This window comes from Phyllostomus discolor, chromosome 2, assembly GCF_004126475.2.
Source record: "Phyllostomus discolor isolate MPI-MPIP mPhyDis1 chromosome 2, mPhyDis1.pri.v3, whole genome shotgun sequence".
In the NCBI taxonomy this organism is placed as follows: domain Eukaryota; kingdom Metazoa; phylum Chordata; class Mammalia; order Chiroptera; family Phyllostomidae; genus Phyllostomus; species Phyllostomus discolor.
In genome coordinates, this window is record NC_040904.2 from 1,006,706 (window position 1) to 1,031,478 (window position 24,773).

The following is a 24,773-nucleotide window of genomic DNA, read 5'->3' on the forward strand; positions in this document are numbered from 1 at the left end:
CGCCGCCCGGCAGCCCCGGCGGTGCGTCCTCGGCACCGCGCTTGAGGCGACCAACCACGTCCCAACCGCGCAGCAGAGCGGCCGTCCGCACCGCGCGGTTCAGCCCTTCGTGTGCCTGTGCGAGCCCGGCCGCACGCAGGCGGCGCCACCGAGCGCCACGCTGCTCTGTCGACAGGGAAGAGAGAAAAGGAGAGCCGGTGGCCAAGGTTCGCGTCCTGGCCCGGGGGGTTCCTGCTGTTCCTGGAACTTCTGGCGTCTCCCAGCTCTCGCCGCAAGAGTTTGTGCCTGCTGCTCGGTCTTCATACGGGGGAGCCCCCTGGGGGTAGGGGTTGCGGGAGCTTTTTGCAGAAAAACACCAGCGTCTTCGTCGTCGCTCCGGTGACGCCTTTTATGAAAAGCCCCTCGGAGACCGTGCAGCCCGGGGCGGGCAGGCGGGCAGGCGGGCAGGCAGCCGGCGGCCTCGCTGACGCCCCCGCACGGCCAGCAGGGGGCGCGGGGGAGCCGCTTTCCCTGCTCGCAGAGTCCGCCGCCCCTCCCGTCGCCGCGGGAGCCCTGGTGGACGGTTTACCGTGCACGGAAACGTGCGGTTGGAAGAGGAGGGATGATGACAGACATTTCCTCTTTAACAATGAAGCCCGCTACAGGGCTCACGATCGGGGGCTGGGACCACCCGTGCGCAGTCATTTATTCTGAACCAGTTTGAGAAAGAGGAGCGACACAAATATTCCACGTGACACTAACTAATAACGGTTTTCCGGGAGAATCTCGCAAGATCGGAACAGGTGGGGCACGCGCATGTCCCCGCGATGAGACTGGGGCCGCAGCCCGGCCAGACGGCCCCGCGGGCCACGCCCAGACTAGGCCCCCCGCCGCCTGCCCCCTCGGTCCCCAGGCCGCGCGCCCCCTTGCGCGTCTATCCCGCCGCGCAGCGTGGGCAAGAGCAGACGTGCTTCGGCGTCACGGTGCGAGAACGACTCCACCTGTTCGTCCTTCGTTGTCGATGGGGGCGGAACAGAGCCTGCACACTTTGCGGTGGGAGACCGAGCGACTCCCCAGACCCAGAGGACACCGTCGTGGGCTCTGGAGCGTCTGTGTCCCAGGAGCGCACCCACCGCCCGGCCACCAGGGCCCTGGCTCTGAGAGGGCCCCGGAGCCGGTTGGGTGGCTCCCGCTCCAGGGTCCGTTGGAAAGGACGCCCTCCCCATAGTTGCACCCCCACACCATCAGGAGGGAACCCCGCTCCCTGCTGCTCCCAAAGGAGGGAAAGGCTTGGGCTGCAGTCTAGCACCCCAACTTCTCAGGCTCCCACAAAGGGCTGGGCCCCAAGACACCTGGCCCTGAATGCCGAGGGGCTTGAGTCCCCAGCCCCACAGGACTGGGCCGCACTGGGCCAGCGTCACCAGGACCCGGGGACAGGGCAGACGGGACTCCCATCCCCCAGTCCCGCCCTGGCGCGGCCTGGCCCACCGATGTCTGAAGGTCCGGTCTCTAACCCGCGCACACCTTCCTGCCGGCTGCCATCCTCCTGCGAGACTGGCGGGCGCCCTCCCCACCCGCCCCCACTGGCTGGCTGCACACAAAAGCCAGCCCCCGGGGCCCCCGCTGGGGCTTGTCCACGCTGCCCAGGCTCCAGGTTCTGTGGTCGCCCCCGAGGCACCAGCCCACCAACCCCCAGTTTGCACAGCTAGTGGGGCTTGCGCCGACGTCCTGCGGGACTCTACCTGAAAGGCAGGTGTTTTAAATCCAGGTATAATCGGCCAAAAACAATCGATTAGCTTCGCAGGCACGACATGATGACCTGAGACTGGTTTGTGCCACACACTGACCACAGAAACAAATCTAGTTCGCATGCATCACCGCACACACTTTCAGTTCTTTCCTCTTCCCTCTCGGTGAGAACTTTCGAGATCTCCTCACCTGGCAGCTTTCCAACGCGGTCGCCGGGCCACACCCCCCTGCCAGCGTCTCTGATGCCGGCCGTGTGTGCCGTTGGCCCCTCCTCCCCCACTTTGCCCACCCCCGCCCCCGCCTCTGGCAACCACGAACCTGTTCTCCGTGTCTGTGAGTTAGTTTCCTGTTTTGATTGGTTGGTTTGGGGCTTTTTAGATTTCACAGATAGGGTCCTGCGGCATTTGTGTGACTGACCGCACTTAGCAGATGCCGTCGCGTTCCGCCCCTGTCGCTGCACACAGCAGGGTTCCTTTCCGTGGGTGGCGGAGCGCTGCCCCACTGTGTGTCTGCACGCCCTGCAGACGGCACCTCTGATCCACTCGCCCGCGGATGCACGCTGGGGCGGTCCCGTGTCCTGCCAGCGGTAACTAATGCTACAGTGCACATGGGGTGTTCCTGCCTTTTTTAGTTAAATGGGTTTTTTTTTTCCAATGGAAGAGGAATTGCTGGGTCGTAAGGCGGTTCTACTTTTAATTTTTCAATGTGTGGTTGCCTCTCACGTGCCCCCTACTAGGGACCTGGCCCACAACCCAGGCTTGTGCCCTGACTGGGAATCAAACCGGTGACCCTTTGGCTCACAGGCTGGCACTCAATCCACTGAGCCACACCAGCCAGGGCCACTTTTCCTTTTTTTATCTTTTTGATAATAGCCACACTGACAGGTTTGAAATGATACCTTGCTGTGGATTTGATTCGCAAGGGTAGCAGAGCAGAAAACACATCAGTCTGAGGGCGCCAGCTGGCCGCACCATCAGCAGAAAGTGCGCTCCACCCCGTCCCAGGCCCCCAGACGCTGTGGGGAAAGGAGGCGACCGCCACTCGGGGAGAGGAAGGGGGCCGCTTGTCCGCGGGCCCACCCTGTCTTCTGTCTCACGTCTGTCCGAACTCATCCAGCCTGGGTTACCTGGCGTCTCCAGGTACCACTGGGCAGCCCGCACCCACGACCTGGACACGGCCCCTTAGCTCAGCTCTGACGGGGGGGAGGGGGGACTGGACCCCAGGGAGTGTCGGCCAGCTCCAAACCCACGGACCCCGTCTCTAGCGCCACCTTTGTGGGCCCCAACCCTGCCTGCACTGACTCCTTGGTGACAGCACCGAAGGCCTCAGCAAACGGCTCAAGACAAGCTGACTCCAGGGCCGGGACCCCACGACCCTCGAGCTCGGGGCCTGCCTCTGTCACCACAGCCGCCCGCAGGTCGTGGCCCTGAGACACGGAGGAGGGGACGTGGGGTGGCGGGGCAGCCAGGCCGCTGCGCAGAGAGCCTCGCCCGGGGCAGCTGTGCCCCGAGTCGAGACGCACCCAGAAGGAAAGAGGGGTGCGACACGGAGGAACCTGGCCCTCACTAGCCCTGCGGCGTGACTGTGCCCTCGCTCTCAGGGGACCTCGCTTGCCTGAAGGCCCCTGACCGGCATGGAGCCCCCCACCCACCGGGGCTAAGGGGCCGGTTTCCCAAGGTGCTGCAGGCGCTCCAGGGTCAGGCTCCGCCTGCCAGCCTTCCGCAGCTCCCTCCAGCCCCAGGCGGGCGTGCTGCCGCCGTTGCACCCCTCCCCCACAGTATCTTTCTCCAGAAATGATGGGCAGCCCGTGAGGGGAGGGGATGAGTTTGTGATACATGAACCCTGCGACCCTGCGACCCCGGGGGCAGCGGGGTGACGGGCTTCGTGTCCCCACGGACTGGGGCTTTGCCAGAGGCCTTGAGCGGTCGCGGCCTCGGCTCCTGGTTCTCAGCCGGCCTGGCGGGCAAAGAGGGCGGGGTCTAAGGTGACCGTCTGGCTTTGTGCACGTGAGTGGCTCAGGGCCGCTGCGGCCACCTGGGGGGACCCAGGGCTCAGTGGGACAGGCCAGGGCAGAGGACACAGGCCGAGCCCTGGGACCCCCGGGAGCCCCCGAGTCAAGCGCCCCACCCCAGGGCTTTCCCGAGAAGTGAGATGAAGTGTCCTTTTCAGATGTGTCCGGCTGAAGCAGGCTCCCTCGCCGACCCCAGACCGAGACCACGAACGGTGCCCGAGGGTCTCCTGTGACCCAGCCAGAAGCCCACGTCCACGTGATTGACGACTCTGGCCATCGTGGGGCTTCAAAGCCACACCAGGAGGAAGGGGGAGCCCCTCCAGCTTGCCTGGCCGGGGGCTCTCTCCCGGGCACCCCAGTTCCCACACGCGGAGCCCCCAGCCCTCAGCTCCAGGGCGGCGCTGACCTCGCCCCGCCTCCGGCCTTTGCACGCTGGCCTCCGGCGCTGGGGACACCATGCAGAATGACGGCTCTGACGTCCTGCCCCGCCTCCCGCCGGCCCGGTGAGGACGGCGCTGCGGCCTGAGGGACAGGGACGGTCCCCACCCGTGCACCGGGAGGCGGGCCGGGTCTGGGCTGTGGGCAGAGCCACTGAAGCCCTTCCCAGCCTCTGACACAGGAGGAAGGGCCCAGCCCCGCCACCGGGCCGGCGAACCCTAGCAGGCAGCCGCGCCCACTCCCCTTCTTCTGAGAGCGGAGCTCCCAGGCTGACCCACCCGCCTGCTCCCTCCTCCCTGGCCCTGGCCGCCACTGTAGTGGACGTTGACGGTCAGCACCACAGGCTGCCCCACCACCACCACACCGGAGCGTGGCGCTGCCCTGTGTCCCCCGACCGCTGCGGCGACTCAGGCTGCAGGTTCTCCTCAGCCACGTTTCTGAGACGCGTCCCCTCGGCCCGCGGTCCCAGTCCCCTCTTCTCTCTGCGGGCATCGTCCTGCGGATGCTGGACAGGAACGAGCCGACCCCCCACTCCCTGCTTTCCGCGGCTGCGAGCTGCGTTTCTGCAACCAGCGTCGCCCTGGAGACTCCCCTGCACTTCCCCCACGCATGCCCGGGCGGGAGGGGCCCAGGGAGCGGCACGTGGCCCCCGTGGGGCACGGCGGACCTCCGGGGGGCTTCTCCGGCCTTCAGCCGGGGGCTCCACGGCACCCCAGCTCCCAGGTTGCAGGCCCCTGGCCTCCCCGTGGTGGCAGCCAGGCCCTGAAATAAACCCCCGTGTCTACAGGCAGAGCCCCGGCCAACCCCGCTGGCAGAGCGAGTCGGAGTGGGATCGTGGGCCCCGGGGACTCCGGCCCGCAGAGCCCCAAGGCGGCGCGGACGCAGAGGCCGCAGAGGACGCCTCTCCGGGCGGCTGGGCCAGCCTCAGCCCCGAGGCCGGAGAGGCCGCTCCGGGCCGGGGGCAGCGGCAAGCCAGCGAACCCGGGTGGGCGGCGTGAACAGCCCACGGGAGGGGGGCAGCAGGGGCAGCGCGGATGAGAACAGGGGTGTCTGTCTCCCGCCCGACCCCCCAAGGTCAGGTCGGGTCCAGGACGCGGCCATCGGAGGTCCTGCGGCCGAGGGGCGGCGTGAGGCCCTTCTGCGCACGCGCCCGCGGCAGCCCCCGCCCCTCACACTGAAGGGGGCGAATTAAATCTGTCCGCACCGAGGCGATTTGAAATGAGGGTGTCCTTTTTTACACACTTGCTCACTTTTTTTAAAGATTTCATTTATTTATTTTTAGAAAGAGGAAGGGAGGGAGAGAGGGAGAGAAACATCCATGTGCGGTTGCCTCTCGCGCGCCCCCTGCTGGGGACCCGGCCTGTGCCCTGACTGGGAATCGAACCAGGGACCCTTGGGTTCTCAGGCCGGCGCCCAATCCACTGCGCCACACCAGCCAGCGCATCAATTTCTCTCTAGCTGGTAAAATCTTATTTTGATGGTTAGCTCTCTTCCTTAAAAGCACCGAGTGGAAACACCTCTCCAACACACAGGCAGACAAAGGGGGAGAAAGGAGGGGAGAGAGAGCGCCCGAGTGGAAACAGCAGAAAGGAATATTCTCTGTGACGTGATTTATCACGGAGAAGCTGAAAAGGAGCCTCGATTTTCTGCCAGCTGCTCCGTGGTCGAACATACGGAGAGCCAGTCGCCCTGCGGGCCACGAGCTCTAACTAACTATCAAGGTCGGCGCCTCGGCGCTCCCCAGATTCGGGGTTCCGGAACGGCCACTCGCCCTGGCTGGGTCGGGGCAGGTCGCTCTCCGAGGGGGGGGGGGGGGCGGGACAGGGAGCCCCGAACCTCGGCCACGTGACCACCCACTCGGCTGTCCCTTTGCACACCCGCCCCAAGTCCCGAGTCATTTCCCTCCCCAAGAGGCAGCACGGGGCGGTTAAGCACCTCTGCACTGGGTGCCTTCACTCGGGGACTCGGTCACTGGGGACCCACTCAGCGGCCAGGTGGCGACTGCGTGGCAGAGACCTCACTGTTGCCCTGGGACACCCGGCGCCGAAGGGCTGGAGCAGTCGGAGTGGGGAACGAGAAGCGGAGGGAGGGCCGGAAGCAAGAGGGCGGAGGCTCGGAGCCCGGGAACAGGAACAATTCCTCTTCCTCGAGTCCCGAGTTTCCACCCTAAAAACATTCGCAGTAAAAGAGCGGCCTCTGCTGGCCGCAGACGGAAATGCAAGAACTTCTCTTTCTCACCGAAGTCGGTTCGACTTCAGAGGCTACGTTGAAACCGAACCGCGGGTTCGACCCCCGGTCCGGGCACGTACAGGAACCACTTAAAGCTAAAACGAGCCGCGTAAACGAGCAAACTCGCCTCGGAGCCAGTGTCCCGGGGAGGGAGACTTGGAAGCCGGGCTCGCCCTCTGCGCCCCGTGGCCACCCACCCGCAGGTAAACCACGTGCGGTCAGCTCAAGTGTGCTCTCTTAGGGCGCGGCCCCTCTCCCAGAATGCAACTCGGGGGGAGAGGGGCGGGACAACGCAGCAGGAGGGGCGGGGCTGTCGAGGTCGCGGGGGGCTCCTCCGAGACCGGACAGACCCTCATTTGAAAAGCAGGTTTACGGACGTGCGTGACGCCGAGCCAGAGCTGGGCAGCCTGCCCTCTCCCACCCCCGCCGGCGGGCACGGCAGCGCCTGCTCTGCGGGCTGAGGACCCCGCGAGAGCGAGTGAAGCCCGGGGCGCGGAGGGAAGCCTGGTGACGTCACCCCTCCTAGTGGGCGCGCTGCCGGACCCCCCTCCCCCCAGCACAGCGCCGAGCTGCAGCCCGCGCCCCGCGGCCGCCTCCGGCACTGAGCTCCGGCGTGTGCAGGGCGTCGGTGCTCCCCGCCCCGCGCACGTGCCTGCGTCCTGGGTGCCGCGGAGGGGGGCGCCCGGATTCCACCCACAGAGCCCAGGACCAGGCGGCCCAGGCGACGCCGGCCCGGGGCTGGCTGAGGTCCGGGTCCAAGGTGTGCCCGACGCTGGACTGGACCTAGGTGACGAGAGAGATGATCACCCCAAAGGAGGGGGACGCCATCCCCGAGACTAGGCGTGACGGAGGAGGATCCGGCGAGGGTGGGGATGGGGAGTTCCCACGCTCCTGCTCACTGCGTGGCAGGAAACTCGCCGGGACCTGGTGCGTGGCCGTGCCCACGGACGCTCAGCCCCTCCGAATCCCTGCATTGCCGCTTCCGCCCCTGAGCCCTGCCCGCCGCCCAAGCCCCCAGCACACGTAGTAACCCGGGGCCTCCGTCCCCGTGCGCGAGATGACACGGGGCTGGAAACGGCGGCGCGGAGGTCCCTCAGGGTCTAGACAAGAGGCAGCACCTCGACCCACCACCGGGGGCGCCAGAGAGGCGTCTCCGAGGCTGCACTGCAGAGCGGTGCGGGGCGGGAGCCGGTCACCTGGGCTTCCAAATACCCCGACCCAGCGCGAGCGGGGAGCCAGGTGGGAGCCACCGATCGGCTGTCGCTTCGCTCGTCGAGGCCCTGGAAAGGACACGGGACTGGCAGGCGCTGCTGGGCCCTCCTGGGGACAAGCTCTTTGGGCAAAAAATTTGGACCGTGGTGGTGAATGCAGCTTGTTCTGTTATCACCTTAATTTTTTTCTAACATTTTTGTTTTGTTTTCAGAGAGAGGGACGGGGAGGGAGGAAGAGAGGAGCAGAAACATCCACGTGAGACATCAACATGCTGCCTCTTGTATGCACCTCAGCCAGGGACCGAACCTGCAGCCCAGGCCTGTGCCCTGGCCGGGAATGAAACTGGTGACCTCCCCCATTGCAGGATGGCCCTTAACCCCGAGCCACGCTGGTCAGGGCCTCTCACCTCACTGACGGGGAGACAGAACGTTCCCTGTGCTGCTCTTCGGAGAAGCAGGGCCGGCGTCTGGCCCTTGAGTGTCTGGCGCGGTTGTCACAGTGAGCCAGGGCATTTCCCGAGGGAACAGCGGGGCCCGTCCCCACCTGGGTCTGACCCTGGCGGGTCACCCCTGGCGGAGACGCCAAGGGTCGCAGCCACCCCAGCCTCCTTTTGTACCCGGCACAGTGGAGAGAGCCTGCCCCCCGCCCCGGGGGCACCGTGCTGGGGGCGGGTACTCTGAAGCCTAGGGGAAGGGTGCCAGGGCCCCGCTGCGCCGCCCCGGGGGCACCGTGCTGGGGGCGGGTGCTCTGAAGCCTAGGGGAAGGGTGCCAGGGCCCCGCTGCGCTGCTTCAGGTGCGGGGTCAGCTCACCCCGTTTCGTCCCAGCCAGCCCGAAACCACGGAATTGAGGGGGAGGCCCTCACTTGCTCAGCCAGGCGTCAAGGGCCTGTGGTGCGTTCAAGGGAGAAACCTCTGGGCCCCTCCCAACTGCGCCAGGAGAGTGATGCACGGACCGAGGCACAACGTGGTGGTTCGGATGTGCACACTCCTGTGGACCAGTCAGATGTGCGTGTACGGGGGAAGGTGGGGGCGGGGCCACCGGCTCCATCCCCCTAACCCCACCAGGCGGGAGGCCACCCGCCTGTCACTTTCTGACGGGAGCAAGAAATTGGCCAATAGGACAACCAAGTGGATTTCACCTCATTTTATTTTTTAGTATTTTTTCTTTTTTAAAGATTGTATTTCTTTTGAGAGAGAGGGGAAAGGAGGGAGAGAAGCAGAGAAACATCAGTGTGTGGTTGCCTCTCACACGCCCCCTACTGGAGACCTGGCCCGCAACCCAGCCTAGTGCCCTGACTGGGAATCAAACCCTCGACCCTTTGGTTCACAGCCCGCACTCAATCCGCTGAGCTACACCAGCCAGGGCTCACCTCATTTTAATGTATTGGTTTATATTAATGCAAATAAACTGAATCAATTTGAGCTTACCTAAGTTTCTAGTGTAAAAATAAATACAGAAAAGAATTCAAGAGAACACGGGGCAACAAGTGCCCAGGTTTTAGGTCCCACACCCCTGAACACCCTCAGGCGTCCTTCCCAGGACTCGCGTGGGGAGGGCGGGGGGCGGCTGCCGCGCCAGGTGAGCCCACGACACTTGTCTCTCTGCGGCTCCCGAGTTCCCGCTGCCGGCCGGAGCTCCCGGGGGCAGGGCTTCGGCTCGTCCCCATCACGCATCACGTTCCCGGCCGGCCCTCAGTCGGCGCTGGCCAGACCTGTGGACGTCCCAGTCACCCCCATGAATCAGACCCAGCCGTCTTCCACCCAGCGAGAAGCCCCCGCCGGAGAGGGACATGCATCTCACCTGTGGTGGGCGGGATCCTGCTGCGCCCGGGGCCACCGGCGCCAGACTGGCCTGGATGCTGCCGGCGCACCGATGTCCCCGCCCGGCCAGCCTGTCCTTTTCACCTGCCGCATAGCGTTGGGCACGGACCGCTCGTCTAAATCCTCCAACCGTCTCTCTCTCACCTGTGTGTTGCTGCTACAAACCCTACCATGCTGTGCACACCTCTCTGCCTAGGTGAGCAGCGAAGTTCTGTGTGCACAGGCGAGCTAGGAACAGACCCCGTTACCTGCACAGCCAGGCCACGTGGGCCGTCAGAGCTAGCACTGGGCCCACCCCTCACGTTCCCGCCCAAGTGTGAGACTTCCGCTTGAGACCGCAGCGTTCCGTCGAGGGACACCCGCCAGTCCCCCTACCTGGTGATGTCCCTCGACGTCGCTCTGCTGAGGCCCCCCCCCCCCCAGTTCTGCAGGTCTCCTGTGACGTGGGTTTTAGGAAGCCCCTGGGCAGCAGGTGGGCCGCCCTGTTCATGGTGAACTCGGCAGCCGGACGCTGAGGCTCCTGGTTCACTAACCGAGCCCCTCTCCAGCCCCGGAGTTGGTGACGGGGCACGCGGCTCCCCATCCGTCACCAACACCCTCTGGGTTGTCCTGACAAGGGCGCCTTGGCATGTCAAGGGTCCCCTCCGGCCCCCAAAGAGCACGTAAGACGAGCTCGGGATCTCGTAAACGTTCGTCAGGCACAGGCAGATACCTCCACCCTTCCGACCAGCCGGCAGGGATCAGGGCATGGCTGCCCTGCGTGGCTGTGGGCCCAGGTCCAAGTGAGGGTGCGGAACATCTGGACGCCCCCAGACCGACCGTGTGGACGGCAGAGGCGCGGCCTCGCGGTCCGGCCAAAAGGCCAAGGGGAGCTCTGGGCCGCTCTACTGCCCCCAGAGGGCGCGGAAGCTGGGGTAACAGCCTGGCACAGATTCCACTTTTGAATTAAAAATCTTAAACTCCGGTACCTTCCAAGAAGGCTGCGGGGGCACGAGGCTGCAGTTCTGACCCCACACCTTTTGTCACCGAGTGGCTGAATGTCCTCAGGATTGTTCCCATTTTTCCTTGCGTTTTCATTTCCCACCTTTCAGGACAAGTTTGTGGCAGAATGGAAAGAAGTGGCTCGTGAGGCTCAGGTGCAACTTGGCCATCAGCAGGAGCTCCGGGCTCTACAGGCAGACCCCCCCCTCCCCACGCGCTGTCCCACCAGCCGCCGCCCCCGCCCGCAGAGGCCCAGAGCCACACACACTTCCCAGCGCTTTTATTGTTCGACAGGCATTTACAACGTTCGGCTCACAGACCTAGAAACACAAAAATAGACCTTCTCTCAGCTTATAAAAGAAATATAGAAGAACTCTGGACGCAGACACGCCGCGCACGCCCTCCGTGGGCGCCCGGCCCCTGGCCCAAGCAGGCCCGCCGCCCTGGGGCCCGGACGCTCGGCGATGGGCCGGGGCTCCGCCCCCTGGGACGCAGCAGGAGGGGGCGGTGTACACAGTGCGGGGACGAGAAGGGCACAGAAACCACTCTAAAGCTCTTCCAGAAAGTCGGGAGGTGTAGCGAAGTCCACAGAAGAAAGCCGCCCGGGGACCGAGCGGGAAGCCCGGGGAACCGAGAGCCAGGGGCGGGCGGGGCGCAGGCAGCAAGCGGGGGGCCAGCGAGAGGGTCTGGGCGGCACGTCCGGAGTAGAAAGTCTCGGCTGATTTGTACAAAAGAGTCCCCAGGGCTGCTACAAAATTCGGGTCGTTAGAGCGCCTACTGGTGTGTCAAACACCAAATAGGTATTTTCCCCAAATGAAAGTCTCCGTATTATTTAAACCTTCTTAGGAAGTGGGCGTTGTGAAACGGGGGGAAAGCTACAAACCTTTTTCTATTTAAAAAAAAATCGAAAGTGCTTATTTAACTTGGTTTTGTTCTCCCTGCATGAAAACCTGCTTGGCGTGTGAGAGCTGTGTCAGCGTGTTAGCGTGTGTACCCTGTTTCGTTGGCATGATGAGAAGAGGGGTCTTGTCGGGAGGGGGGTCGGGGGCGTCGGGGAGGGCGGGCGATGGACAGAGATGCAACTCTGAGGACGAGCGGGGCACCACGGCGACCCCGGGAGGAGCCCCCAGTGCCCCCCCCAACAGGCACACACCCCGGCCCCCTCGGGCGTGCTGTCTGCTCGCGCCAGGCGCATGTCTCCATGGGGTTCAGACAGACAGACAGACACGCACAGGGTCTTCTGGGAAACCGTGTCTCCTGTGCGTGGGGTCCCGCCGGCTGGGCACGTGCACACAGAGCCACACACCTCGCACACGCCCCGCTGCGGGAGGTGAAACCCTTGTTCAGACTCGGTCACTCTAAGCTGCAAAATTCTCTTCTGTCTGTGCCTTGCCTCTCAGGTAAAATACAAAAAAATAGCGGTTTTCCCCCCCAGCGATAAATTTGGGTCCCTTTTCAAAGAGTTTGGCATCTTTATAATTCTCTGCAAAACTAGAACTTCCGAGCGCGGACGCCACGTGAGACCAGCCACGGACCAGAGCGGAGGCCCACCGAGAGGTGCGGGCCCCATCCCCTCGCACGCGCCTCGGACGCCCCTCGGACGCCCCTCGGACGCGTGGCGGCCCTGACACTGAGGAGGAAGGGCCAGAGGGACCCCGGGGCCACACCCCGGCCCCGTCCCTGTGTGTCGCGCCAGCCGGGAGACACCCCGACTGCCCTCGCACAGAGCGGCCTGGCTCCCGCCCCTCCGACTGACCCTGGGGAGCGGGACCCCACCCGGCGCTGTGGGGACCCCCTTCACGCTCCTGGCCCCGGTCAACGGGGACAGAGCGCCCCGGCCACACGCAGAAGGTGGGGTGCAGGCCTACTTGAGACTCTGAGCGGTTCTTCCCGACGCCGTCAGAACCACCAGTCGGGCGGCACGCGGCCCCCGAGCGAAGCCGCTGCCAGGACTGAGTGTGCACGAGTGCGGCTAAGGGGACCGTCCCGTCCTGGAGGGCGCAGGAGGGGCGGGGGCGCAGGGCCCGGACGAGCACCGACACCGGCTCTCCGGGCCGACGGTCAGATCTCCGTGTTCAGTCTCTGGGACGGGCCCAAGTCTTCGCGCCGGACCCAGACGACCTCCTCGCCAGCCGGCTCGAGGGCCCCGCCGACGGCCGGCAGGGCCGCCTGCTTCCTGAGCTGCGCCATGCGGGAGGCGTGGCTGCCCGGGCGCGGGCGGCCGAGGCCCCGTGGACCGATGGAGGCGGCCTGCAGCCGCCCGGGCAGGTCCCCGTCGGGCTCGCCGGCCCCGCCGTCCTCGTCGTCACTGAGGATGTCGGTCTCCTTGACGCCGTCCTGCTCCTCGTACCGCGCCAGGTCGAACTGCTCCTCCACCCACCGGTCGGTGTCCCCGGCGCCGGGGGGCTGCTGCTGGGCCTCGCGCTCCGGGCTGCCGGCGGACACGGCATCCGAGTCGATGGTGAACCGGTTCCGAGCCAGCCGCCGCCGCCTCCTGCCGAGAGACTTGCTCGGGGCGGACACTGCGTGCACACACAGACACGGAGACAGGCCCACGCTCCACGTGAGACGGGCGTCCGGGGCGCGTGGGGCTCCGCGGTGTCCCCGGGACCGCACGCCCGGCGTCGCCGGTCCGTCCCGCGGTCTGTGGCTCGCAGGGATCTCCGAGCAGCTGACCGCAGGGCGAGGGGACACGGGGGCCCGGGGGCCGCAGGTTACGGGGCGTCAGGGACACCCCTCTGCCCTGTGCACCTCACAGGCAGGTGACGCAGACCCGCCACAGACCCTGCACGAGGGTCAGTCCGGGCCCCACCTCACGCAGCCCCCCAGGACGGCAGACAGAGGGCGCTGCTGCCCCGCCTGCAAGATGGGCCGCTGGGCCAGGGGGCAGGGGGCCAGCGGTGCCTGCAGCAGCCGCTGACTTGGAGCAGACCTGTAGGAGGGGAGGCACGCCGCGGCCAGGGGACGCGGTCAGGGAGAAACCTACTGCCACCCCATCGGGGGGGTCCCGCTGGCACGGGCAGGGGAGCCCCCGGCCCTAACGGGGCTCCGGGACACGCCGGGTGGCTGAGGTGCATGCTGACGAATGCAGGAGTCACGTGCGCCAGGGTCTGCCTTCCTGACACGTGCCGAGACTGAGCTGGCGGGTGACGGGCGGGGGATCACGGACACACGCCGAACGACAGGCGGGGGCGGCAGGCGTGTGCACACACACGACTCTGCCGGCTGTGCCGTGTGCCCGCCGCCGCCCACGGGAGCCCATGGGCGTCTCGAGGGGGCGCGGGCAGCCCCGCAGAGCGGGTCCGGCCGCCCTGGGAGCCGCAGTGATGGAGGCGGGGTCGGCTCCCCGACCGCCCCAGACGGAGCAGGGAACCGCCGCCCGGGGCCCCCGCCGCCCCCCGCTGCGGTGGGGGTGAGTGCCGAGGTGGGGCCTCACAGGGCGGCCGGGGCCACGGCGGGCACTTCACACGCAGCCGGGCAGCGAGCTCCTCCGGCCCAAACGCGTGGCCGAGCAGAGACCGACTGCGGCGGGTGGTGCTCCCCCCCCCCCCACGGGGCCTCGAAAGGGACACGTGCGAAGGGCTCGCTCCCCCGGGGAACGTGAGGGTCACTGACTGGCCCCGGAAGCCGGCCGACGACGGGAGCAGTTTCCCGACACAGACCCCCGGTCCGACCTGGCGTTCCCCGGCAAGTGGGGGGTGTGGGGGGCGGGGGCCGGCAGCCTCCCAAGGCACCGCTCTGCCGTGGGGTCAGCAGGCTTCCTTCCCGTGATCGCTCGCTCCGCACTGAAGAGGGGGGCTCATGCCCACCCGCCCCTGACAGCCGGCCAGCGTGAGGGACAGGGAGGACGGGGAGGATGGGGTGCCCACGCGCACCCACCCCGTGACTGAGCTGGACACGCCGGCAGGCCCCGGGGCAGACTCGGGGGCGGCCTCCCTCCCTGGGCGCCCCCTGCCGCGGGGGCGGCCTCTGGAGGAGGGGGGGTGGCGGAGGAGGGGCCGTGCTCCCGCCACAGCTCCCGCCTGCCGTGCAGAGAGCGAGCTCTCCTCCCAGGGGCCCGGCCCCGCCCGCCCCTCGAGGAGGCAGCCGTGGCCCCGTCACTCGCTCCCCGGGGGTCCCTCCAGCCCTGAAGCAGCCTCCGCTCCGGGGCCGTGCGGCCCAGGCCCTCTCCCCCTTCACCAGCGGCTAACCCAAGGCCGCGCCCAGCCCATGCTGGCGCCCACACCGCAGCGGCGGGCACAGGCTGGTGAGACCCGCCCTGTCACGGGCCGGCCCCACACGGGCTCCCGACGGAGAACAGGGTTGGCTACGCTTCTGGTCACAACGCCACCATGTCCTCCGAAGGGTGGCCGTGGCCCTGCTGAGAGGACACACTTCCTGCTCGACAAAGCCGGCCCTCACGCAAGCAGGCAACTCCCGTCGGAGCGCGCCCAGGGTGGGCTGTGGGGCGGGCGGGGGAGGAGCTCACCAGCCAGGAGGAGCAGGAGGAGGAGGAGCAGGAGGAGCAGGAGCAGGAGCAGGAGGAGCAGAGGGACAGACGAAGGGGCGAAAGGGGAGCACTCGGGCGGGTCCCCCGGGCGCTGGGGGCAGGGCGGGCCCTCACGCAGGAGGGGGGAGCCCACAGCCCCGGTTCCATCTCGTTCGGCCAGGACGCCGCGCTCACGGGGGCTGCCGCGCGGCGGGGGGCGCGGGGACCGTGAACGCCTGGGCCCCCACGGTACCTGCCCTGCTCACGGCCGGCCGGGCCCCCTTCAGCGCGCACAGCCGCTTCCCTCCGAAGGGGACGTACTGCCGCGGCGAGGGCAGGCTCTCCGTCTTGAGCAGCTGCCGGCGGTGCTTGTCCCGCAGCACCGAGTGCACGGCCCTCAGGAAGTCCTTGCGGCCCTTGGGGGAGCTGCGGGGGCAGGTCGCACCGGTCAGGGACCAGAGACCCGCACGCGACACCCGACACGTGAAAACCCCCGTGTCCCTTCCCAGTCCCTGTTCCAGGTCCCGTCGGCCACCGGGCTCCGCGGCTGCTCAGCAGTATCGGGGGGCAGCGGGAGCCCTGCGGTGTGCGGGCGGGGCTGGGGGCCGCCCCCCACCCCCCTCCAGGACTGCGCGGCCGCCCCTGGGGCCCAACTCACCTGCAGCACAGGTGGAACACCCTCTCCGGCCTGCCCTCCGACTCTGACCTCACATGCACGATCTCGCACGACGTGCTGGCATCTGCGTCTGGGTGGGGAGGAGGGCTCGGGTGAGGGGCCTGTCCGGGGGACCGGCCAGCACTTCACAAGAGCCTTTTCCAGCTCTGGCAAGCGACGGGAGAGCAAAGCAGCGTAAGACAGGGACCTTCACCTTGACCCCATGACCCCAAGACCTTAGGAGACAAAGCGCTCAGAGCCCCATGAGTACTGAGGAGGAAGGTGCTCGGGATACTTCCATCTGCAGAAGTCCCCTCCTGGGGGGTGGACGCCCGGCCCAGCGCCCCGGCTGGGGAACCGGCCCGTCCGGCGGCGGAGCAGGTCCGGCTGAACCCCTTCAGCTCAGGGGGCCGCTGTTTCGGCACCAGCTGGCCCGGACCCGGCCCTCGCCCTCAGCGGAGGCCTCCCCCGCCGAGGGCCCCGAGCCGGCGGCAGGTGCTGGGAGCCCAGGGGGCCCTGGTTCTCGCCCCCCGCACGGCCCGCTCTGAGTGGGCCAACCCGCCTGGGGCAGCGAGGAGCAGGCGGCCCCGCCCAGCACTGCCGGGCCGTGCTGTCGACGGCACGAGCCTGCAGCGCGGTGCCGCCTGCCGTCACGGGCACCGCGTCTGGGGAGGCAGCTCAGGCAGCCCGTCACAGAGCCCCCGGCCGCTCGGCCCCCACCCGGGGCGGGCGGCACAGAGTTCTCCCCGCTACGCAAGTCCCGGCCTCCGCGTCCGACGCTCGACTCCACGGGAGCGCACGCCGGGGCCGGGGCCGGGGCCAGGGCCGGCCAAGGGTCCCCCCCCCCACCACACAGAGGCTCCGCCCTGACGGCTCCAAACTCCACGGCAGGACGCCCCAGGTGGTGAGCCGGGCGCCCCTGGAGGGCGGCTCTGCCAGCTGCACGCCACGCCCGCTCGTGTCCGGGCTCGCGGTGGGACTCCTGGACGCGAGGCCTGGGCGCCGGGCAGGACGCGGCCGAGGGCCGGAGGGCTGCGAGGCAACCCAGCACGCGTCTCCAGTGCTCAGCCCGCGGGACGCCGCCGCCGCCGCCGCCGCCGCCTGCAGACCCGCCGTGCGTGGACAGGCCCGCTTCACGACTCACACCTGACTGGGAAGGACCGGGGTGGGCCCCTGCTGGGGGCCCGAGAGACACCTCGCGGCAAATCCGCACCCGGAACCCACGTGTCCGCCCGAGGCGGCCACGACACTGAGCTTTTCTGCCGCACGAGACGCAGGAGCCGCCAGGCGGCTGCTTGTAGGGTCACCGGGGTTGTCACTGGAGGCTGGCCGCACACCACCCCTGGGGGGTGGCTCTGGGGGCCTGGGAGCCAAGCCGCTGCCTGGGGGCGTGGCGCGCAGGGCCCTCTGTGGCCCTGCGGAGGCCTCTGCGCCCCCGGAAACCCAAGCGCTTCCACCTGGCCCCCGAAGGTGCTCCCTCCAGGGGTGCCCTGAGGGCCGGGCCTCGAGGGCAGCCCTGGGCGGGGCCCCAGCTCGCCACCAGCACCCTGCGCAGTGCGCATCTCACGTGCCGGCAGCGGGGCCTGAGTCGGGGTCCCTTGCTGCTGCTCACACGGCAGACCAGGAACCGAGGTGTGGGAGCCTCCACCCGGCTCAAAGGCAGGGCGCGCAGGGCTGGGGAGAGGACCGGCCCACGGCCGTCTGGGCTGCGTGGTCCTCGTGGCCCGTGCTGGCCCCTCCCAGGTAGTGCCTGCTCGTGAGGCCAAGGGTCCTCCCCAACGGCTCCTTGTGGCCACGCCACGGGTCACCGGGAGGCTGACCCGGGGTCCAGGACGACCAGCACCCCCGGAACGACACTCCAGGCCCTGCTCGCCGGCTCACTCCCTCCCGGCCGACCAGGAGAGGGCGGGTCTCGAGGGGCGGCAGAGAGACCGCCGGGGAACAATGCCAGCCGCACAGGGGGCGCGAAGGCGGCGGGGGAGGGGGGGGTGCAGAGGCTCACCTGCACTGGCCACGGCGCGGACCTGCAGCGCGTCGGTGGGGATCATGTGCCGGAACCGGAAGGGGTCCCACTCCTCGTAGATGGAGAGCCGGTGAGGGCCGACCTGCAGGGGCGCCGGGGCGGGTGCCTGAGTCGGTCTCTCCAGCCTGGCCCCGCCCCACCCCCCAACCCGGGGGCAGTGCAGCCACGGGCAGGGAGCGAGACGCCCGTGGTTCCCGAGCTGAGGGGCCCGCCCGCGTCTGCCAGCGACACCCATGCCAAGGAGACGGGAGGTGGGGGGGGGGGCGGGGCGGGGAGGGCCGGAGCCGCGGGGCGAGGGCGAGCTGCTTACGAGCTTCTTCTTCTGCTTGGGGCCGTGCTTGTACACCAGGACCACGGCCGTCTTGAAGACTGGACACACGGAGGCGGAAGGAAGGACGGAAGGAAGGAAGGAAGGAAGGGCGGTTGCGGCACGCGGCACGCAGCTTCCCCTCAACGTCGGCCACGCGGGGCGGCGGGTGCGATCGCGACAGAGAGGGCGGCCAGGCCCCCACCCCGTCCCAGTGGCGCGGCCCAGGGCCTGCCGAGACGGGATCCCCGCAGACCAAACAGAGGGGAGTCGCCGCCCCGCGCCAGCGGAACTTCTGGGGCACCGGCATCCCACGCGTGACCCTTCAGCCCTTCACACGTTTGGCCAGCACGTCCTCGCGGATCCGGCAGCCGGGACTGGGGCGCGGAACCCCGAGGACAGGCGCACGGGGCAGGGGGTTGTGGGGCGGGCAGGCGTCTTCAGACTGGGGCCCCAGCAACGAGGGCTGCCGGACTCTCACCCTCTCCCTCCCCCGCGCACTCTGGCCAGTCCTTCAGCCCGGACGCCGACCCCTGTGTGGACCGGGGCCGGCCATTCCCACCCCCGCCGTGGCGGGGTGGCCCCCTGGACACGCCCAACCGGAAGGGGGAGTTTACTGCGTGTGACGGGGTGGTGACAGTCACACCGCTGTGACGACCTTTCTCCTGACAAGCTGTGTCTCGGGAAAGAAAGCACCTCACTTTGAAAACTGAGCCGGACAGCGCCCGCCCCAGCCCTCTGCAGACACGCACCGAAGGCGGCCAGGTCCGGCTCCTTCTTCCACTTGCCCAGCGTGGCGGGCGGGTCCAGCCAGGTGACAGTCGTGTGCAGCAGCAGGTCACCCATGCTCAGGTCCGCCACCTGCGGAGGGTCGGAGCGGGGCTTCAGAGGCGGGGCCTCGGGGGGGGGGGGGGGGGCCCCTGGGCAGGCGGAGGGCAGCCCCACCTCGCTCACGGAAAGGCCGTCTGAAACCACCTGCTCGCTCCCCCCTCTCCCAGGTGCCCACCAGAGCCTCAACTATAAAGGGGAGAGGGGGCAAACCGGGCTCTGAACCTCCGAACCGGGCTTCCATGTTCAGACGGAAGGTTGAGGATCGACCTCTTTAGAAAATCATCCTCCTGGCGTCCAAAACCTCCCCTCCCGGAGGACAAGAAGGGACCTGGGCACGGCCGTGCACCCTCCGGCCGGGCCGGGCTGCTTCCTCCCCCCGCGCCGAACACCGTGCTCCGCCCGTCCCCACACGGCCCCTCTCCCGTCGCCGCAGGGACGCCCCTGCGTTCCCAGCCCCCCCAGCCCCCAGCCGGCGATGTGCACCCTCGCACTCGGCGCTCGGCCGGCCCGAGCTCGGGGGCAGGGGCTCAGGCACACGGCCCACGGCCACGGTGACCCGGCGCGGGAAGGAGCCCCGCACCGCAGCCGCGGACGCGGGGCACAGGGCCGTCGCCCTCAAGGCCGAGCTCTCCGTGATGCCGGCCGTCCTTGCACACGGCCCCCAAGAGCCCGGTCGGACCGGCCTCCCCCACCGACACCTGCTCCGGGGAGAGGGGCGGCGTCCTCACCTCCTTCTTCTCACCGGTCTGTTCGGCGATCAGCTGGTCGAACACGGCCCCGAACTCCTCGTGGATCTTCTGCATCTCGTTGATGTGGCTGGCCACCTTGTTCATGGTCTTGATGGCCACTGCAGCGGGGCGGGGGGCGGGCGGGGCATGAGGGGCCGCGTGGAGGCGCACGGGGCGGCGCGGGGTCGTGGGGTGCGAGGCAGGGGCGCGGGGCGGGGCGGGCTCACCGTCCAGGTGGTAGTGCTCCTCGCTGTCGGCGTCCGTCAGCGAGAAGAGCTCGCGCAGCAGCAGCGGGTACTTGAGGACCCGCTGGATGGGCTTGATGAGGTAGGACTCCAGCGTGGCCGAGTGCTGCTGCTTCGGGTTCTGCGCGTCCAGGAAGGCCTTGAAGGCCGCGTCCGTCCTGGCTGCGAGGGCAGGCGGCCTCAGTCCCGGCCCTTCGAGGGGCCGGGCTGGGCGGGGGCGGGCAGAAGGCCTCAGACAGGGCCGGGCCCCGAGGGCCGGGCCCATCCGTGTGCACTCGGGGGCACCGGGGTCGGAGTCGTCTAAGGGAACCGCAGGGTCCGTGAGCCCCGGCGGCTGCCCCTCCCGCCAGTGTTCGGAACGTCCTTCCGTCCTGACAACCGGATAGCCGAGGCTGCACCAACCCCGGGATACTCTGCCTCTGCCCGGCCGGGCCACCCTGGGACTCACCAGGGAGCACCCTCCTCATGCAGACAACCCACGGGGCCCCAGCCATCCCACGAGCTCTCCCACTGTCCCCGCCCCCCCCCCCCCCCCCCCCCCCCCAGGGCCGGCGGCCGGCAGCCGGTCCCCTGCACGCAGGGCCCTGGGCTCGTGCAGCTTGCCGGGCCTCGCTCTCCGGAAAGGCTCCTGCCCAGCACCCCTCCGGGCCCTCTCTGCAGAGCCGCCCTGTGCCACACCGTGTGGCCCCTCGCGGCCTGGTGTGACCCCCCTCTTGGGAACGTAACAAGCCATCTCCTCCACGGCCATCACCTCCCGACCCGTCGGCCTCGCTGCATCTCACGAGGACGCACATTGGAAACGCCCCTCCCTGGCTCCCGGGCCCCCCAGGGCTGGCGGGCAGCCCCACAGCTCTGGGAGGGGCGCAAGGACAGGGTCCCGGCAGCGCATGCTGCCCAACCCATCTCGGGCAGCATACCGGCCCTGCCCACCGGCCGTCCCGCCTGTGTCCAGGCCCCTGGGGAGGGGCAGAGGCGGCGAGGGGGAAGAATGGGAGGAGAAAGGAGGCTCCACAGTGACTCCACAGGGAGCACACGGTTCCCCAAAAGCCACAGGCAGGGTGAAACACGCACCCCCACTGGCCAGGACCCGAGGCGCACACTCAGGTCCGAAGGTGCGTAGAGCCCGAGGGGGCACTGTGGGGGGGTCTCCTCGCCCGAGCTATCGGTCAAGGGCACAGCAAGGGCGGAGCCAAGCCTCGCAGAGACCCCCGTCTTTACATCCTGTCAGCCCCCCGAGAGGCACCAGGCTCCATGGGGGCAGCTGCCTTCCCTCCTACCTGAGAGTAAGGGAACGGGCCAGGGAGCGAGTGACCGGGGACACCCATGCCCGGGAGGGGCGGCCAGGCCCAGAGCTGGCACGGGAGGAAGCCCTGCCCTCCGGGGGACACCCCGAGTCCCCAGCACAGCCCCGGGCAGCGAGCCCACCGTGTCCGCGTCACATCAGGGCGTGAAGGGGGGAGGGCCTGGGCCCCGTGGCCTGCTGGGCCGGCACGCCGGCAGCCCGGCGGCGAGCTGGGGAACACTCCCAGCCACTCCCGGCCTCGGCCCCGCCTCGCTCTCCTGGCGCGGTTGGCCGTCAGGAAAATGTAGGTCAGACCCAACGTTTCACAGCATGATTTGAAAGATACGATAATGTCTTCCAGGTGCGAACGTTATCACGAAAAGCCTATGGGGGCAGAACTTAATCTAGCTGGCTGTTTAAAAATAACACAAACGGCCCCGAGGACAGGACGGTGCGTCATCTCGCTGTGGGGAAAGAGCTCCAGAACCCCCGCACCGGCCGCCTGGCAGCACCCGGCGTCAGGGGACCCGCAGAAAGACACGCACACACACACACACGCCCCTGCGTGACCGACGCAGCCTGTGCGGGAGGCGCCGGCCGCACGGGCCCCCACGCCCCCTCTCAGCTCCGGGCGGACGCGGGCTCTGGGCAGAGGTGCTGCTGCCTGAGGGCAGGCCCCAGCCCTGCGCAGACCCGAGTGGCGCCGGCACGCCCCGGGGACAGGGCCCTGTGGAGCCAGCCCCGCCCCTCCCCTCCCCTCCAGCAGCGAGCCCAGCGCGCTGGCTGCGGGCCTCCCGGCCCCCGAGACGTGGCAGGGACGGCGGCTGTGTCCAGTCCCCGGGACAGGCTGTCTCCCGGCTGCACTGCCGTGCAGGCAGCCGTGTCTCTGGCCTCCTTGTACGTCGGACAGCCGCACGCTGACCCGCGGAAGCGAAAGCCCTCCCTGGACACTCTGAGGGCGCTCGGGAGCTTCCAGAGCACTCGGGAAGGAAGAGGGGCTGCCATCCTCGGAAGCCTGTGCCCTTCGAGAGCGGGCTGAGCAGGGCGAACCGGGCAGACCCAAGCACGGTGGGGGGCGGCTCGCAGTGCAGGCAGTGGGACAGGAGAAGCACCCGGAACCCCGACTCCGGTTCCACACGGCGGACCGGTCCCCCGGTGGGGGCCTGCGGAGCAGCGTGCGCCTGCCACGGCGACGGTGCCTCGGTTCCGGTCCAGAAGCCCCCGCCCCCGCGGGCCCCCAGGCCGCGAGTCGGCGGTGACGCAGCCCCCACCCCCCCACACCCACGCCCCCGGCCGTACCTTTCACCAGGACCTTGGGGACCTCCGTGTGGCTGGCGCAGAAGGCGCTGTACAGCTTGAAGCGGTCGGCATAGTACAGGAAGGAGCCCCCCAGGGAGAACAGCACCTTCTGGGTGGACGAGAGAGGGCAGGTCAGCAGGTGCTGGGGCGCCCGCAGGGCGTGGCCCGCAGCAGCCGCCAGTCCCAGCCTGCCCCTGCGCACCGACAGCCTGAGGCCGCCACCGGAGCGTGCACGGGCGACAGGCGCGGTGCCGGGCGCCGGCCCTGCCCCCGGGGCAGCGGCAGCACAGGCGGCACCGCTGGCCAGGCCGGGGCTCGTAAAGGGCGTGTCCACGGGAGACACGGCCGGCACCGGGGGCCAGAGGCGCAGATGCCCCTGAACTCAGGAGCGCGGTTCCCTGGTCGCACCGCCAGCCTCGGCCTGGGAGCCGGGCCTCCCACCTGCTCCCCACCCCCCGAGGAGCGGCCGTGGGGGGGGGGCCCTCCCACCAGGAGCTGCCTGCCCCGACAAGGGGTGCTTCTGTCCTGCGTTTCATGTGAACCCGTGAAACGGGCCTCAGGAGAGAACCTTCTGAGTTCCTCCTAACCTGGCCTTGTTTCCCGAGAGAGAGAGAGAAGTGCTGCTCATCTGGCTTAAAATCGAAAGGTTCCACGTGAGGTTCAACAGGTGTTGGAGGTGAGTGATCACCGGTCCCCAAGTGGGCGGTGTGGCTAATGGCCGACACCGACGGACCACGTACACTCGACCACCGACGGCCCGACCCACACGCACGGGCGGGAGCAGGGGCCGAGGGGGCCTCCCCACGCCACCTCACCCCCCCCAAAGGCCTGGCCCCGGCGGAGCGGCATCGGCAGGGACAGGTGGGCTCTGCAGGGGCTGCCGCTCCCTGGGCCGCAGCCGGCCGGTCGGGAGGCGCGGACCCAGGCGGCCCGCACGTGGCATGGAGGTACAGCCTGGGGCGGACGCAGGACCGTCTCCAAGGAAGGGCGCCGGGCGCGAGGCAGGGACAGGCCGCCCGCAGCCTCCCGAGGGGACGACAAAATGACAAGCGTCTCTGCTGCACAGAGGCCCCCGGGATGGGGGGCGGGGGGGCCAGTCGGTGCCCACAGGGATCCGAGGACGCCCCACCGACAACAGCGAGGCTGGCCGAAGGCCCCGAGTGCAGGGGACCGAAGGTCACGGCGGCCACGGCCCTGGAGCAGACACAGCGGTGCTGGCTCTCATCCGGGTCAGAGCAGCCTGTGTGCCCCGGGCTGCCGGCGGAGCGGCAGGCCGGTGAGGGCGTAGCGCCGTGGGCCGGGGAACCGGCCGAGAGCACAAGGCTGCCCGGCACTGACCTCGACCCCCGGGAAGTCTCCGCGCCCTGGGAGGGCTGGCCCACCTTGAACTGATCGACCCTCTCCAGCTTTTCCAAGTCAGGTACTAGTCGCACTCCATCTTCCAGAGTTTGGAGGAATTCCACTTGAAACTCTACCATTTCGGTGAGATTTCCAAAGAGCACGTCGAGCTGGAAAACGAAGAAGGGTTCAATCCCTGTCACGTTTCACTAGTTCAGAGCTGGACCTGCTTCTGATTTCAAAGTTCCTTTATCAGTACGCGCAATTACCATCACAACCCGCCGCCGAGGCTGGGCGGCCCCCCCTCCTCCCCGGGAGCGACGATGCGCCCCATCTGCCACGGTTCGGTTCGGTGAGCCCTGACTGACTGCTCTCGGCGGCTGCACCTGCCCCGCCAGCCTCCCGCTGCCCCATGCCCCTCCGCCCCACGCCCCTCCGAGTGAGGGCGACCCCACGGTACCTCGTCCTGGGTGAGAAAGGTCTCCTTCTGGAGGGGCCTGAGGTATCTCTCCATGAGACAGTTCAGGTCCTGCGTGGGAGAGTGTGCCCGTGAGCACGCCGTGCAGAGGCCTCTGAGGAGCCTGGAGGCGCGGACTGGCCCAGCCCCATGAGGGTGGCCCCTCTGCCCGCGGCCCCCGGCCTCCCTCGGCCCTGCACCCACCGCCCTCATGGGGCTGGGCCACCACAGCAGACGACGCGGAAACAGGCGACAGAGCCCCATGCCACTAACACCACGTCGGCGAGAGCGGGCAGAGGGCCGGGCCGGGCCGACCCCGAGTTACAGGCCAACTGGGACCATTCGAAACAGGCCGTGCCGGCGTGACGCGCAGCTCAGCTCCACGTCAGGATGCACGGCCGCTGCAGTTGCCAGGACTGTCGGGAACGGCACGCTGCCTGTGTCTCGTGAGAACGCTCCGTGAGTTGCACGGGAGTGGCTGACACAGGAGGGTGACCGACGGTCAGCACAAGCAGCAACACAGGGACACAGGCCTGGTCCCCTTCTGCCTGGGCCCCGACTCGGTTTTGAAAGAAACAGGCCTTCCTGCGCTCAAGCCGACCTCTGCCACGGTGAGCACAGGACACCGCTGCCCCTCGTGCCGGCACTGAGCACTCGCTGTGTCCTCCCCCGCCCCGCCCCGCCCGCGCGTCGCAGGGAGTCGCCGTCAGAGCCGCCCTG

The 24,773-nt window shown here is 68.5% G+C and overlaps 1 protein-coding gene across 1 annotated transcript in view; it reads right to left on the minus strand.

Annotated features, from left to right (window-relative positions):
- Positions 1-12,214: 12,214 nt before the first annotated feature.
- TIAM1 (TIAM Rac1 associated GEF 1) overlaps positions 12,215-24,773 on the minus strand; it is a 61,716-nt gene continuing 49,157 nt past the window's right edge. Inside the window, exons 16-26 of the mRNA XM_028503933.2 lie at positions 24,057-24,125; positions 23,641-23,766; positions 22,259-22,367; positions 19,660-19,839; positions 19,433-19,551; positions 18,626-18,734; positions 17,877-17,935; positions 17,546-17,648; positions 15,547-15,634; positions 15,142-15,314; positions 12,215-12,942 (exon numbers count right to left, since the gene is read on the minus strand). Coding sequence (XP_028359734.1) covers positions 12,482-12,942; positions 15,142-15,314; positions 15,547-15,634; positions 17,546-17,648; positions 17,877-17,935; positions 18,626-18,734; positions 19,433-19,551; positions 19,660-19,839; positions 22,259-22,367; positions 23,641-23,766; positions 24,057-24,125 — 1,596 coding nt within the window. The 3' untranslated portion in view covers positions 12,215-12,481. The remainder of the gene's footprint in view (positions 12,943-15,141; positions 15,315-15,546; positions 15,635-17,545; positions 17,649-17,876; positions 17,936-18,625; positions 18,735-19,432; positions 19,552-19,659; positions 19,840-22,258; positions 22,368-23,640; positions 23,767-24,056; positions 24,126-24,773) is intronic.